The 13,158-nt window shown below is 38.2% G+C and overlaps 1 protein-coding gene across 1 annotated transcript; it reads right to left on the bottom strand.

Moving 5' to 3' along the window:
• Positions 1-8,911, bottom strand: GLYATL3 (glycine-N-acyltransferase like 3; the record flags this gene model as incomplete). The annotated part of the gene is made up of 5 exons (XM_081315253.1): positions 8,810-8,911; positions 6,316-6,423; positions 5,701-5,827; positions 823-949; positions 1-295 (listed from the first exon to the last, which is right to left on the bottom strand). The coding sequence occupies exons 1-5, from the start codon at positions 8,885-8,887 to the stop codon at positions 1-3; spliced, it is 735 nt and encodes a 244-aa protein (XP_081171379.1). The 5' UTR covers positions 8,888-8,911.
• Between the last annotated feature and the right edge of the window lie 4,247 nt (positions 8,912-13,158).

Here is a 13,158-nt window from a genome sequence, read left to right as displayed (position 1 = left end):
TCACTCAGGTTTAGCTAAAAGGCAAAAAGGTGTGTGGATAAGTCTGACAAACTGACAAGGTAAGAATCTGGCATTCATGCTTTTTAGCAAAGTTAATGATGGAAGGTTATCCTCCAGAACATTTCCTTGAGCCGGAAACCCCTTGCTGTGTAACATCTTAGCTAGATTAGTTGCAATGAGACGGTTGTACCCTTTCCTACGATGCTTGGGCAATGTATAGCTGTGGATCATCGTAGCAAATTGGTCTGTCAGACCCCAGGAGATGGGGCATCTATGTTCATCCAAAATGCATATGCTGGGGAAACAGCAGATGAGGTTGGTGAGGTATTTCTGACATTGGTCACTGCCTCCTCTCAACCAGGTGTTATTCAGCAGACTTGCATGAGATGCATCAAGAGAAGTCAGTTTCAGTGCAGGAACTAACCTAAAAAAGAGTTGTTTGCTTAACATTTACTGTTAATAAATAAATGAATATAGGAACAGAAGGGGAGATTTAATCCTTTTATGTTCGCAGAGAAATATCCAAAAGCAGGACATAATTTGCTCAATGGGGCAAATAGGGAGAAAAATGTTCAGCTCTGGAGTCTTCCTTCCTCCCCACCCAAACAGATAATTACAACTTTCAGAGTAAGTTTATTAAACTTAAAAATTCTCCTGAGAATTTCAGAAATCACTGGAGTAATAGAAGCAGGAAGCATCAGACTGCTGGGAATGCTTGACCTAACTGAAACTTTTATATCCACTCTCATAAATTAAAATTTTACTATGACATTTACTGAAAAGGACCATTACTATAAAAAAAACTAATACAGTTATACATACGGAAGTTGAACATCTGGAAGTGCATCTGGGTCTGGGTAGATTACCATTTTGAAAGAAGAGAGCTTCACATTTACATGCTTGGTATCAGCAACAATCTTGGAAGTTTTGTATAAGCCATCCTGTAAACCTATGCTCAGAAAAAAGAATTATATTTTAAATAAAACATGTAAACAAAACACCCTCTTTAAATCTTACCAAAACTATTAATGATATATAAACCTTCACATATTGCAATCTTGCTTAAAATACTTTGAAGTTTCTGTAAACCAGTGCTTTTTTGTAAGAAAAAACGTGCTGGGACTCACTTTTCGCATGTAGTCAATCACTGTATACACACCCACACACACCAGTTGTGTAAAGAAATATAACGGTCACCACCCGCAGTAAGCACTCAGCGTGCAACCAGATGACCAATCACAAGCTGAGCAGTGCCACAAGCCGAGCAGCGCCATCACAACCAGAGCAGAAAAAGTACGCATGCATTGGACTCGACACACAAGCAGCCCGCATGCACTGTTTTAATGATTTTGCCGTCAACCTGCTACACTTGACAGGGCGATTCAAGTCCACATGGACCAAACATCAAATTTTCAAAAGTTACCATGTTTCCCTGAAAATAAGCCCTATCCCTAAACTAAGACCTACCCTGATTTTTTTTTTGGGGGGGGGTTAATATAAGCCCTAAAGGGACATGGTGGCTCAGTGGGTTAGGACGCTGAGCTTGTCGATCAGAAGGTCGTTAGTTTGGCAGGTTGAATCCCAAGTGCCGCGTAACAGAGTGAGCGCCTGTTACTCGTCCCAGCTTCTGCCAACCTAGCAGTTCGAAAGCACGTAAAAATGCAAGTAGAAAAATACGGACCACTGTGGTGGGAAGGTAACAGCGTTCCGTGCGCCTTTGGCATCTAGTCATGCTGGCCACATGACCACGGAAACGTCCACGGACAAGCGCTGGCTCTTCGGCTTTGAAATGGAGATGAGCACTGGCTCCTAGAGTTGGAAACGACTACCACGCATGTGCGAGGGAACCTTTACCTTTACTTTTAATATAAGCCCTACCCGCAAAATAAGCCCTAGTTAGGATCCTGCCTACTTTATCCCACCTCACTGCCGCAATGGGGCAGGAGACCACACAGCACATTGCGCCACTGCCACTACAAGGCAAGGAAGGTGGGGAAGGGGGTGGAGCTGCCCAATGTGCCCCACACCCGCTTACTGGTATTTCAGCCCCCCCCACACACACCAGGCCATTCCTTGATTGGCGACTTTTCACTCCCCTCCCAACCTGGACTGCCATGCTACAGCAGATGGGATGGGCGGAGTAGGCCTAGTCCCCCTCTGCCATTTTGGAGCCGGGGGGGAGTGATGGCGAACGGCTCTGCTACCACTGTGGGCCACTGAAGGGGCTTTCTTTAAACTTCACCCTGCAGATCACCTGCCTGGGCACAGCTGCCACCTCCTTATCTTCTGCCAACTCTCCCATGGCTTGCACCGTGAGCGGGCGGCACAAGCCTCCCCTGCCACCTCCCTCCACCAGCCCCTTGTTGCCTGTCTCAGCTTCACCTCCTTGCCCATCTACCTTACCTCGTTGTGGCAGTAGCGGCATGATGTGCCACACAGCCTCCTGCCACGAACGGCCTCAGCAGAAGTGGGCCAGTAGCCATGCAGATTGCTGGATGGAGCTGTTAGTGCCGCTTCTGGGAAGCGAGGCAGGTGTCACGAAAAATATAAGACACCCCCCCAAAATTAAGACCTAATGCCTGTTTTGGAGTCAAAAATAATATAAGACCGGGTCTTACTTTTGGGGAAACACAGTATTTTAGAACTTGGAAAATCTGTAGAAAAATGTGCCGGATGCCATTCTGGTGCATTCTATGACAAAAAAGGCATTGCTGGAAACTATTTTGAAATGAATAAAAACCAAAAGAACTCAATTTTAGGTGACATTATGAAACCAATTCTACAATCAAATTGGTATCACATGCTGGATTACTCAAATAATAAATTCATTCTTATTTGCCAGAAACATCTTAGGGGCACCTAACACTTGATTAAAAGAAATCCAACAAAATAGTCATTCACAAGAACATTTGATTGATTATTTGCCAAGTCAATATCAACTCTTAGAGATCACAGGTAGATTTCGTCCATGACAATCTATCCTTAATCTAGTGCTTCAGGTCTTCCAACTATGCACCCATTATCACAAGTCCATTCATTCTGCTGCTGGTTATTCTCTTTTTCTCCTTCCTTTGCTATTGCTATGTAGACTGAGATTTTCCAATCTGTTAGCCACCTCCATTATCCTTCTATCTACCTGCTCCCCAACAAAAGTGCCTGTTTAGCCGGGCAGCTGCAACAACCTTTACACTTGGGGGCACCCTGCTGGGATTAAATGCACTTGACATAGAATTATCTGTTCAGTATTGCCATGTTGAAAGTGGTTTTGTGCTAAACTGATTGTAGTTCTGTCAATTAACATCTATTTTAAATAACTGCATGATCTCTGGAATGTTTGTACTGGGAATAGACCCTCTAGCTAAATAAGGAAACTGCTATGGAAAACTATCCAGTTGGATTGCTTCGCATTTATTTTTTTATCATCATGTGCACCTATCTGCTAACAGTAACAGTCAGATTAGCAAAAGGTAACTGGAAGTACAAAAGAGAAGATAAGGTAATCAGATCTTAAAGAAATTCTTTAACATTTAGATGGAAGCGAGAATAGCTTGTCAGAAATAGGCAAGAGAACATCATATCCCATAGCTTGGCCAGTCACTGGAAAAGGGACAAAAAATGATATTAAAGCCTACCCACAAATATTCCATATATTGTTGGAGGGGGCCGAGTTTCCGAAGAAACTCTTGTTTGATAAAAATCAAGCTATTAGTCTTGATGGTACATGGCATTGTCCAAGGAGTACTGTATAGAAGAATGCTTTATTCAATCAGTCCAGAATAGAACATGACTTTGATGTCAATGTGTTATATAAATATGAGTGAAAGGATGCTTAAGCTTGTTATTTACACAGGGAATTGTAGTAGAGAAAAGAAATGAATTTCAAACAGGGTCAGAAGGACCTTTGTTTTACTTATTTGTACTCAGAAGCTAAATATCAATTAGGAATAAAAACAATAGTCACTGGAAGCAAAGATAAAAAATCTACTATATTAATACAAAATTAAATCTACTGATAAAAATAAACACAAACTTATTGGAGCTCAGTTTTTTTATCACATTTACTATTGCTTAAAACTAATAACTCACCTAGGTTTAAGGGTTACCTTGTACTGTAAATGTATGTTTTGTCATCCCGCGAAGAATTTGTGACTTAGGCTACTACCTATTAGTACATGTTGTTTGTAAACAGCCCAGTCACTTAGAGGAGCTGGGAGATGTAGAAATTTGATTGATTGATAAATACATACATACATACATACATACATACATACATACATACTTCCAGGAGTAGGGATATATAATTAATTCCAGAGGGATTATTATACAGAGCAGTACTCATTGCCACTTGAGCAAGGTTTCTCTAAACCTGTAGGTCTTACCTTCTCTTTGCTTTCAGTAACCACTGGATGTAAGTTTAGGCATAGTGCCAGAATTTTAGAGGGGGCACCATGTATTTATCTCCTTGATTTATTAGAGGAAGAGGTGGTCAGAAGGATCTGTTGGAAGCTGGAAAGGACAGTCATGGAGGCACACTGGAGAAGATATTTTCTGCTTCTCCTTCCCTTGGGGCTGGCCATGGAATAGTAATAAAGCACCAGAAGTGCTCTATCAAATCTCAGCCATTTTATCTCATTATAGCTCTGGCTGAATAGAAAGAATGACAAGAAACAGAGAAAGGAAGAGACACCTTCAGAGTACGAAGTCTCTGTGATGATTGGGATGCTGCAGTTGCTGGTCAAAGGATAGCAACCCTGGGCATCTCTCCCAATATATATTCCAGCAGCTGGAAGCAAGAAGGATTTGGGAAGGAGAGGTCTAAGGAAGAATGACCATTCTATCCTGCGATAACTGTCAGGACAACAGGGTTAGGAATAAATTTAAGGTCAGAGTGGGCTAGTGTTGATGGGATATAGATAATCTGCAGAAATAAGCAAACCTTTTTTAAAAACTCATTTTAAATTATTTAATAGAAATCAATTCATTTATTTCTGTAGTAACCAGGCGCCTGTGCTATCCTACATCTTTAGCATGTGCCTCAGAAATCTGAAAATGTAAGAACAAGACTTTAATGATGGCAGTGGAAGACAAGGGTAATAAAGGAAAAGATCCTCCGTGATAAGGAAGCATGCTATTGGCCCTCACAAGCTGCCTTCCTGTTTAGAATCAAAACAATATGAGTTCAAAGTTATGTAAGGTAATTTAAAGAAGAAAATGGTGCTGTTAAGGAGCTCCAATCCACTCACATTACTCTGCTTGCTAAACAAGATTCATATGGGGAATGATATGGCTCCTGCATCTGGAGAATCAAAAAAAAAAAAGTTGTATTCTGCTTAGTTGTTCCAATTCCCCAACTTTTGGGGAAGCTCAGGAGAAACATCCCATCACAAAAAATGATGAAAAAACAGCATTCTGTTAGTTTGGTTTACCTGCCTTATCATTTTTATTAATCTTTTATTTGAAGCAGCTTTTCTCACTTGGTAAACTCTGGGATAGTCTCAGATAATAAATGGTATAATTAAGCATATTGGTGTGAAAATTGAGTGGAGAAAGAATTTGACATCATCTACGATTTATGACTCAGTGTTGGAATTCTCAACTCTGTACCATCAGAATTTTTCAGTCTCTCATTTTAAAATATTTTTTAAAAAATTCAGGATAATCATTAATGTGTTATTTTTCACAGCAAAGAATAACCTTTACCTTGTATCTGGAAGGCTTGCTCCCAGTTTATAGTTTCTGGGTTCTCCAACAATGCCTGGTAAGCTTGTAGATTTTTGTAGAAAACAGCACAGGCATTTGTAAAGTAATCTAGGGCATCACTTTTGGCCTATGTGTGAAAAACATCTTACCGTAATTCAATTCATAGTATTAAGTATGCAGATATACATCTAGTTTGTTGCTATAGGTAAGGGTCATAAAAATGAATGAGGAAGTTGCAGATTAGGGCACCGACTAGCTGCAGATCAGTAGGAGAATCTACAAGGAACTGGAGTTAGGATAACAGTTGGGAATTTTCTTGGCTCAGGAAGCAAGAATAGGCTACTTTCAATCTGGAAAATGAAAGAGAGTAGGTTATTTTCAACCTGGAAAATGGTTAAGAAATCTTTATTCTATGCTTTTATTCTATGAATAAAAATGAAAGCAGAGTAGCCAGGACATCGAACTTTGGAATTCTACATGTTAATAAAGTACACATCCACATCTTTGGAGGACATCAGCTCAGGAAAATCTGTATAAATTTTAGATTAATGCTCACAACATTCATTGTGCATTTCAGGGTATTTTAGGGTAGATCCATTACAAGTACTGTTTTACCTCTTTTTGTCGGCGAGTAATCACAGCTTTAAATTCTGGCCATGAATCCACAACCACTTCCTTTTTGAATGGATTTCCCCTATTTATATTTAACACTGCTCCATAAACCTCCAAAAAAAGTGGGTTTATAAAGTTTTATTAAACAAAAACATTTTTAAAAATCTATTTCTTTGGATTCTGTTATATTTTCAAAGGATTCACCAATAGGCACTATTTGCAGCTTCAATATTTATTGACATCTTCATTCAGACTACTAGCATTTTCAGCTTTAGATATCTAACTTATTACAAACAACTATTAGGTGTTACAAGACAAAGAAGAATGAATGGGAAAAGGAATTAGAAATTTTCATTTTGTTTGAACAATGGAAAATTGTCCTAACATTGATGTCAATAATTTTAACAGATCTTAAATTACGGCTTATTCAACAAAAAAGAATAGTTTATATTTACAGGTCTTGATTGTATTTGTATAGAAAAGGAATAAGTAAATCATTCTGCTGGGGATGTAACAAAAGCAATATTTCATCAAAACATTGAAACAATGGTCTAAGATTTTATGTTCTAGGAAAATGATACTGACTTTACAATAGTTTAACATTTTTTGACATCCATATTCTTTTTAATTATGTATCTATTGAATGGAAATGGGCAGCCGGACAACAGAAATGAACTCTGTAAGCCATTCTTGCTGTCAAGGGACTAGTCTTTCAACATCAGGAAAACAAATTTATATTCTCCCTCTCCTCAAAAGTACTCCCCAAAAAGCATCAGTGAAGCCCCACTGCTATTTGCAACTTATGAATGAATTGCTTACAGACTTATTTAGGGATGTTTGCTACGAAATATAGTCCTTTTACTAGAACTCTTGTGCAAAACCTTCTGTACATGCAGGTAGTCATCAACTTATAAGAGCAACTGGACTGGATTTCCAATTGTAAGTCATTACAATGGTAAGTTGAGGAATCCATGCAAACAGACCCGATTTTACAACATTTTTTGCAGCAGTCATTATGCAAATCACCACGGTCATTAAGCAAATCTGTGACTGGTAAGTGAATGCTGCTGTCGAAAGTGCAAATGTTTGTTGCCAGAAAATGCCAGAAACTGGCAAAAAAAAATGCAAATCATGATCACATGAGCACAGGATATTGCAACCTGTTGTGAAGGTGAGCTGGTTGCCAAGCACCCGAAAAGATGGGGAGTGGCACAACATTTTATGACAGCCAGAAGTGCTTTACAAGCAATAAAGCACTCATTCAGGGTCTGTCATAATTTCAAATGGTCATTAAGCAACTGGTCGCAACTTGAAGACTACCTGTATGTACATGCATCAGAAGGCCTTATATATAGGTTTCCCTGTCTCTAGTCTGCCACCCCCCACCACGTGCAATGGCTCTGCTGCCCTGCAGTCCAACACCACAAAAATTCCTGCTTCTGACTCCTGCTATGTTAGGTGCTGCAGTGTTCCTCTCTCTCTACTCTTATTTAAGATGTACAAGAAGCTGCTGGGCTAAATCATCCATTGCCATGGGGCATGCTATCACCACACCAGCTGCTTATCTTCATCCCCACTGTTACCTGACGCTGTTGATGTCCTATTTTGATTTCTGGAAGCTGTTAAGGACTGATGGGGAACAACAGATGTCAATTAAACCCCCAGAAGACTGAGTGACTGGGTTTTAGAGCTTTCAGCATCTGAGGATTTATCATCTTTAAATGAGCTTGCACTGCCAGTTCTGGATTCATGAGTCCTGCTCAAAGAGCAGGCGGAGTTATATCCAGAAGAGCCATTACACAGCTTTGTGTTGCCCCCGAGTTACACCCATTCCTGGACTGGGAGATTCTACTCTGTTATTCATGCTAGTCTCCTTCCAGATGGGCTACTGTAATATGCTGTACATGGGGCTACTCTTGGAAGAATATATGGAAGCTTCTGCTGCTACAAAATGCAACAGCACAGGCGGTTGTGTGTGCTCCAAGAACTGTAAACATTATACTTTTTTTATAAGCTGTGTTTCTGGGCCCAATTTAAAGCTTTACATTGTGTGTAGCTGGGTTATTTGAGGGACTGCCTGCCCCGTTACATCTACCATCTCATCAGTTCCAGGGATACAGGTATATATATTATGGCTCATCAGCTTGAGTTTTATTGGGCAGACCTAGGAGGAAAGCCTTTTCTGTTCTGACCACTGTCCTGTGGATTATTTCTCCTGAGGTAAGCCTGGCCTCGATCTTATTGGCCTTCTGGAAGACCCCCAAAACGTGGTTTTGCCAACAGGCTTGGGGATCCCATGATAGAATAGCCTTTTGGATGACTGTATGCTAGGGATGTTTTATCTTTTTAATTTAAATTGTGATCTTTACGGTTATTATGTATGCTGCCCAGAATCACTGTTAGATAAGTGGCTATATAAATATGATAATTAAATAAAGTTTGACTTGCTCTTTCTTTTCATGTACTTTAATAGCTAATCTTAAATTATCTACATTACCTTGAGGGATTCAGGAAAATTCTTCCTTAACATTTGTTCTAGAATTTGCAGTTTTGTGGAGCAGTTAAGCACCAACATCTTCACTTGCCCATTTAACAGCAACCTAGTTCAAAAGTTGATGTCTGGAAACAAAGAGAACTTTGATGGATTGGACAAACGGCATTCTGAAACATGTTCCTAGATTTTATTCAATGCTTTGTAAGATTAGCAATGCCTGTACAATAAATGAACTTCATCTTAAATTCTCTGTAAAGATGTTTCTAATTTATTAATATTATAAAGTGGGCTATGAATATCCATTACCAATTCAAATTGCACCATAGACACAAATTCTCTCATAGAGCTTGTTGGCCTCAAGAATGATTTCTGTAGAATTTGTTACTTTGAAACAGGGTTGTATGTAATATTTTTGGGGGAGAGGGGTATGTTGTAGCTTTGAACAGTCATTAAATAATCTGTCGTATCTCAAGGATTATCTGTAGTTGCAAATCAGAATTTTAATTCCCAGGGGACATTACATCATTGGTTTCCTACTAGTACTTATTTATTAGATGATTGCCTTATGTCCTTTTTCCATCCATTAATCATTTCTGTATAATTCTGAGTTTACGAATTTAATGTATTAGTTCCTTCACTAAAGGCTACCCAAAGCAATACACAATTAACAAAAATTAGGCATTATTTCTGGAAAAAAAATATACTACCCTGTACAGTACAGGAAAATGTTAAATTATATTACCTTTCAAGTTCAATGATACTATACACTAAGAAAATATATAGAAGCTTTGAACTGAGATGGTGGAACAGTGTATGTAAAAAGCAGTCCCAAGCTAGCAACAGAAATTATGCTGCCTGGATGCAGAACTTATAGAGGAAAAAGCAATTCATTGGAAGTTTTGCATTTCAAAATTAAGTACTTTTAAAAAGATTTGTTCATTTAAAGAAATTCCTAAATTAGAGAATCCTGAACATTTAAAGCATTCATCTGTCTAGAGTAGACAACCATTTCAAAGGCCATAATTCTAATTCTCATAAATAGCTGGAGCTGACCTCACATACCTGGAGTTGACTCTAGTGTCATGACTCAAATGCAGAACAGCCAAAAGTAAGCTGAACTTTAGATTATATATAAACCTTCTAGCATGGGTCACTAGGTGGGTGGAACTAGTTCCACTTGTGGAGGAGGGATTTGAAATACTGACCAAATAAACCAAAGATACGTTTTGCATGTATTTCATTACACATGTCCTCCTCTGCAAATGCAATTATTTTTGCATTTATTGCAATAAAATATGATTTGACCTACTTTAAATTAACTGCTATTAAGCAATACAATCAAGTCATTCTTACGTCTAAGCATTATTGTAGAATTCTGTAAATTGTGCAAAATTGTGAAAAGTAGGCAGCTTCTCTGCCTTCAAAACATTCAGCTTTTGATATTTGACACCCATTTTCTTTTATATGTTTGGCAAGGAAAGTTCTCTGTGTCTCTTCACAATCTTATTTGCCTGACTGAATCTTTTGTGGATTGCAGTTTACGAGAGTATTGTCTACAACAGGAATGAGGACATTTTTTGCAGCTAGTGGTACTTTTACAGGAATGTTTAGGACAGGGGTCTTCAAACTCGGCCCTTTTGTGACTTATGGACTTCAACTCCCAGAATTCCTCAGCCAGGCATGCTGGCTGAGGAATTCTGGGAGTTGAAGTCCATAAGTCACGAAAGGGCCGAGTTTGAAGACCCCTGGTTTAGGAGGTTGTGTGAGATAGGGATGTCAATGAATGTAATATATTAAGCCTATCAGAGGCTTAAGTTTATTTTATCCCTTAAGCCACGCCCCCCCTCCAGCTACAAATTCATTGTGCCCCAGATTTCAGTAGAATGATTCTGAAGGGAGTGACATGTGGACCAAAGAAAGGAAACAAGGGTCACATAGCTCTCTCTTATACTGATTAAAAAGGAAAAAGAAACTTCAAAGAAAAACTTATAAAACATTTGTAAGAATATATCCCATAGAAATACAAGTAATTGTTTTTAGATTTATTTATTTTGGAATATAGGATGATTGTTGTGGTCTATTTAAAGTAAATTGCATGTCTATAGAATTTTTATAGATAAAACATTTAAACTCAAGCTTTAATTTTAAAAAGCAGTACAAGTTTTATAGCACTTCCTGATTAAGCAATAAACACCTTTTTGATTACTTTAGGGCAATATTATTTTCTTTCTTATAAACAGCTGCAACAGCCAAATTGTCCTTGACAATCCCAAGTCTATATACTTCAGTGACTTAAATCTTTATCCCAGAAAGCTACAACACCATTGCAGAATAAAAAAAGTCACACAGACTGAAAAATTAAGATGCAGTATTCTATTATAGAAAATGTAGATTTACAATCTGATGGATTTACACATTTTAGCTAAAATTTGTCTCTCAAACATACTTCCTTTACTTAAGATTCTGATGTATGGTTCTATAGTAACCATACATAAAATGTTACCTCTGGGGATCAGGCTACTGTTTTTCCTTCATAGCAACATGTAAACAAATTATAAAGATATGTCACTGACAACACAATATTCTTTAGGTTTACATCAAAAAGCATGCATTTTAAAACATGCAGCTCTTTCAAACAATGAAAAAAAGACTTCTAGACCAAGGTGATAACTATAGTAATTTCTATCTTATTTTCCAAAAGTGAATATCCCTTGAAAATTAATAGAGAGGAACACAACCGCGAGAAAGAAAACTATCATTTAAATGTGTTATTAAATCCAAGGAGAATCAGGTATTATTTTCTTTCAATAGTAATCTGAGTGAAGAATGATACCCTGTAATTAAAATAGTTCAGTTTTAGGCTTCTACTTTTAAGTATTAATTTCAATATCCATGAGAACCAGTTATACTTGAAAGGACAGGGCAACAGCCAATAACAGGTCCGTTGCTTGATTACATATAAGATTGGTCTCTTTTTAAATATACAAATAAAATTAACATTCTCATTAGATGTGATTGGACATCTTATTGTTCAGCACTAAATTAGGCTACTTCAAGCAACCATTGACACTGCCTGAGATCTAAAGGGAGAACAAAGACAATTAAGCACAGTCCACTTTAAAAATTTTCTCCCACCCACCATTTAGAAGGACCAAAGACTTACCCTTGGTGGCCAGGTGGGCAGCTCATTCAGCAACAAGTTAATGACATAAGGATTAATCTTTCTTGAAATTAATGTCCCCCCTTCCCCCAAGACCTATTGTCTTTAGGTGGCCAGGTGGGCAGCTCATTCAGCAACAAGTTAATGACATAAGGATTAATCTTTCTTGAAATTAATGTCCCCCCCCAAGACCTATTGTCTTTAGGTGGCCAGGTGGGCAGCTCATTCAGCAACAAGTTAATGACATAAGGATTAATCTTTCTTGAAATTAATGTCCCTCCCCTCCCCCCAAGACCTATTTCTAAAGACAGAAAAGGAAGAAGCAATTGCTTCTTCCATTTAAGATGTAGAAATTGAAGGACTGTAAGGTTCCCTTGTCCAAAAATAATGCTGGTCGAGCTTAGTGTTGTTTTGACACTCATTCTCTTTCAGATACAATTCCAAGTGAAGAAAGATACCTGAAACTGCTGTATAACACTCTCTAAAGGACCAGAATGAAAGACAGAAACCATATTTTAGCTTAGGAATCCTGGAGCATTCGTCTCCCAAGGAAGCATGTTACATTCTTCACTCAGATCCACAAAAATTTGCAGGTGAACAAATATTCAGTTCCAGAAGGAAGGAAAAACAAACTCCCACCCACTGGGTTTTCAGAACTAGAAACGTGTTGCTCATTAGCTCTACGTTTAACTGAGTCTCCAGTGAAAACTTGTTTACGCTTGTATCAGCTTGCCAATGAGGTAATTAAACGCTATCTGCATTGGTACAGGTTTCTCAAGCAGCAGGCCTGCTTGCATCTAAATTACACCAGCATATTTAGAAAGAGACTACAACTCAAAACCAAGAGAAATTTTTATGATTGGTAGTATATAGTAGCAAGTAGCCTAATATGGAATACTGGTCAAAAAGCTTAAAAATCTTGTTTTGTCATCTAATCAATGGGAAGAGTTTTGCATCAAATCTTAATGGTAGCTACATTCAAAAGAATGGGACCAGCAAATTACTGAGAAATCTATCTGTTGATATCTTTACTCCAATAAGACCATAGTTATATTTTTTTAATTACACCCAAAATTTCCACAATGCCCCTTGCACAATGCAAATCACATTAGGAAAACTATTGCTTTCAAAGATTTCCTTGGAAGACGAAACGAACTAAAGGAGCAGGCATATTTCTTGTTCTTCTGCACAT

The sequence above is a fragment of the Vipera berus genome (assembly GCF_964194415.1).
Source record: "Vipera berus genome assembly, chromosome: 1".
Classification (NCBI taxonomy): Eukaryota; Metazoa; Chordata; class Lepidosauria; order Squamata; family Viperidae; genus Vipera; species Vipera berus.
This window is presented reverse-complemented; position numbering and strand designations above follow the sequence as displayed.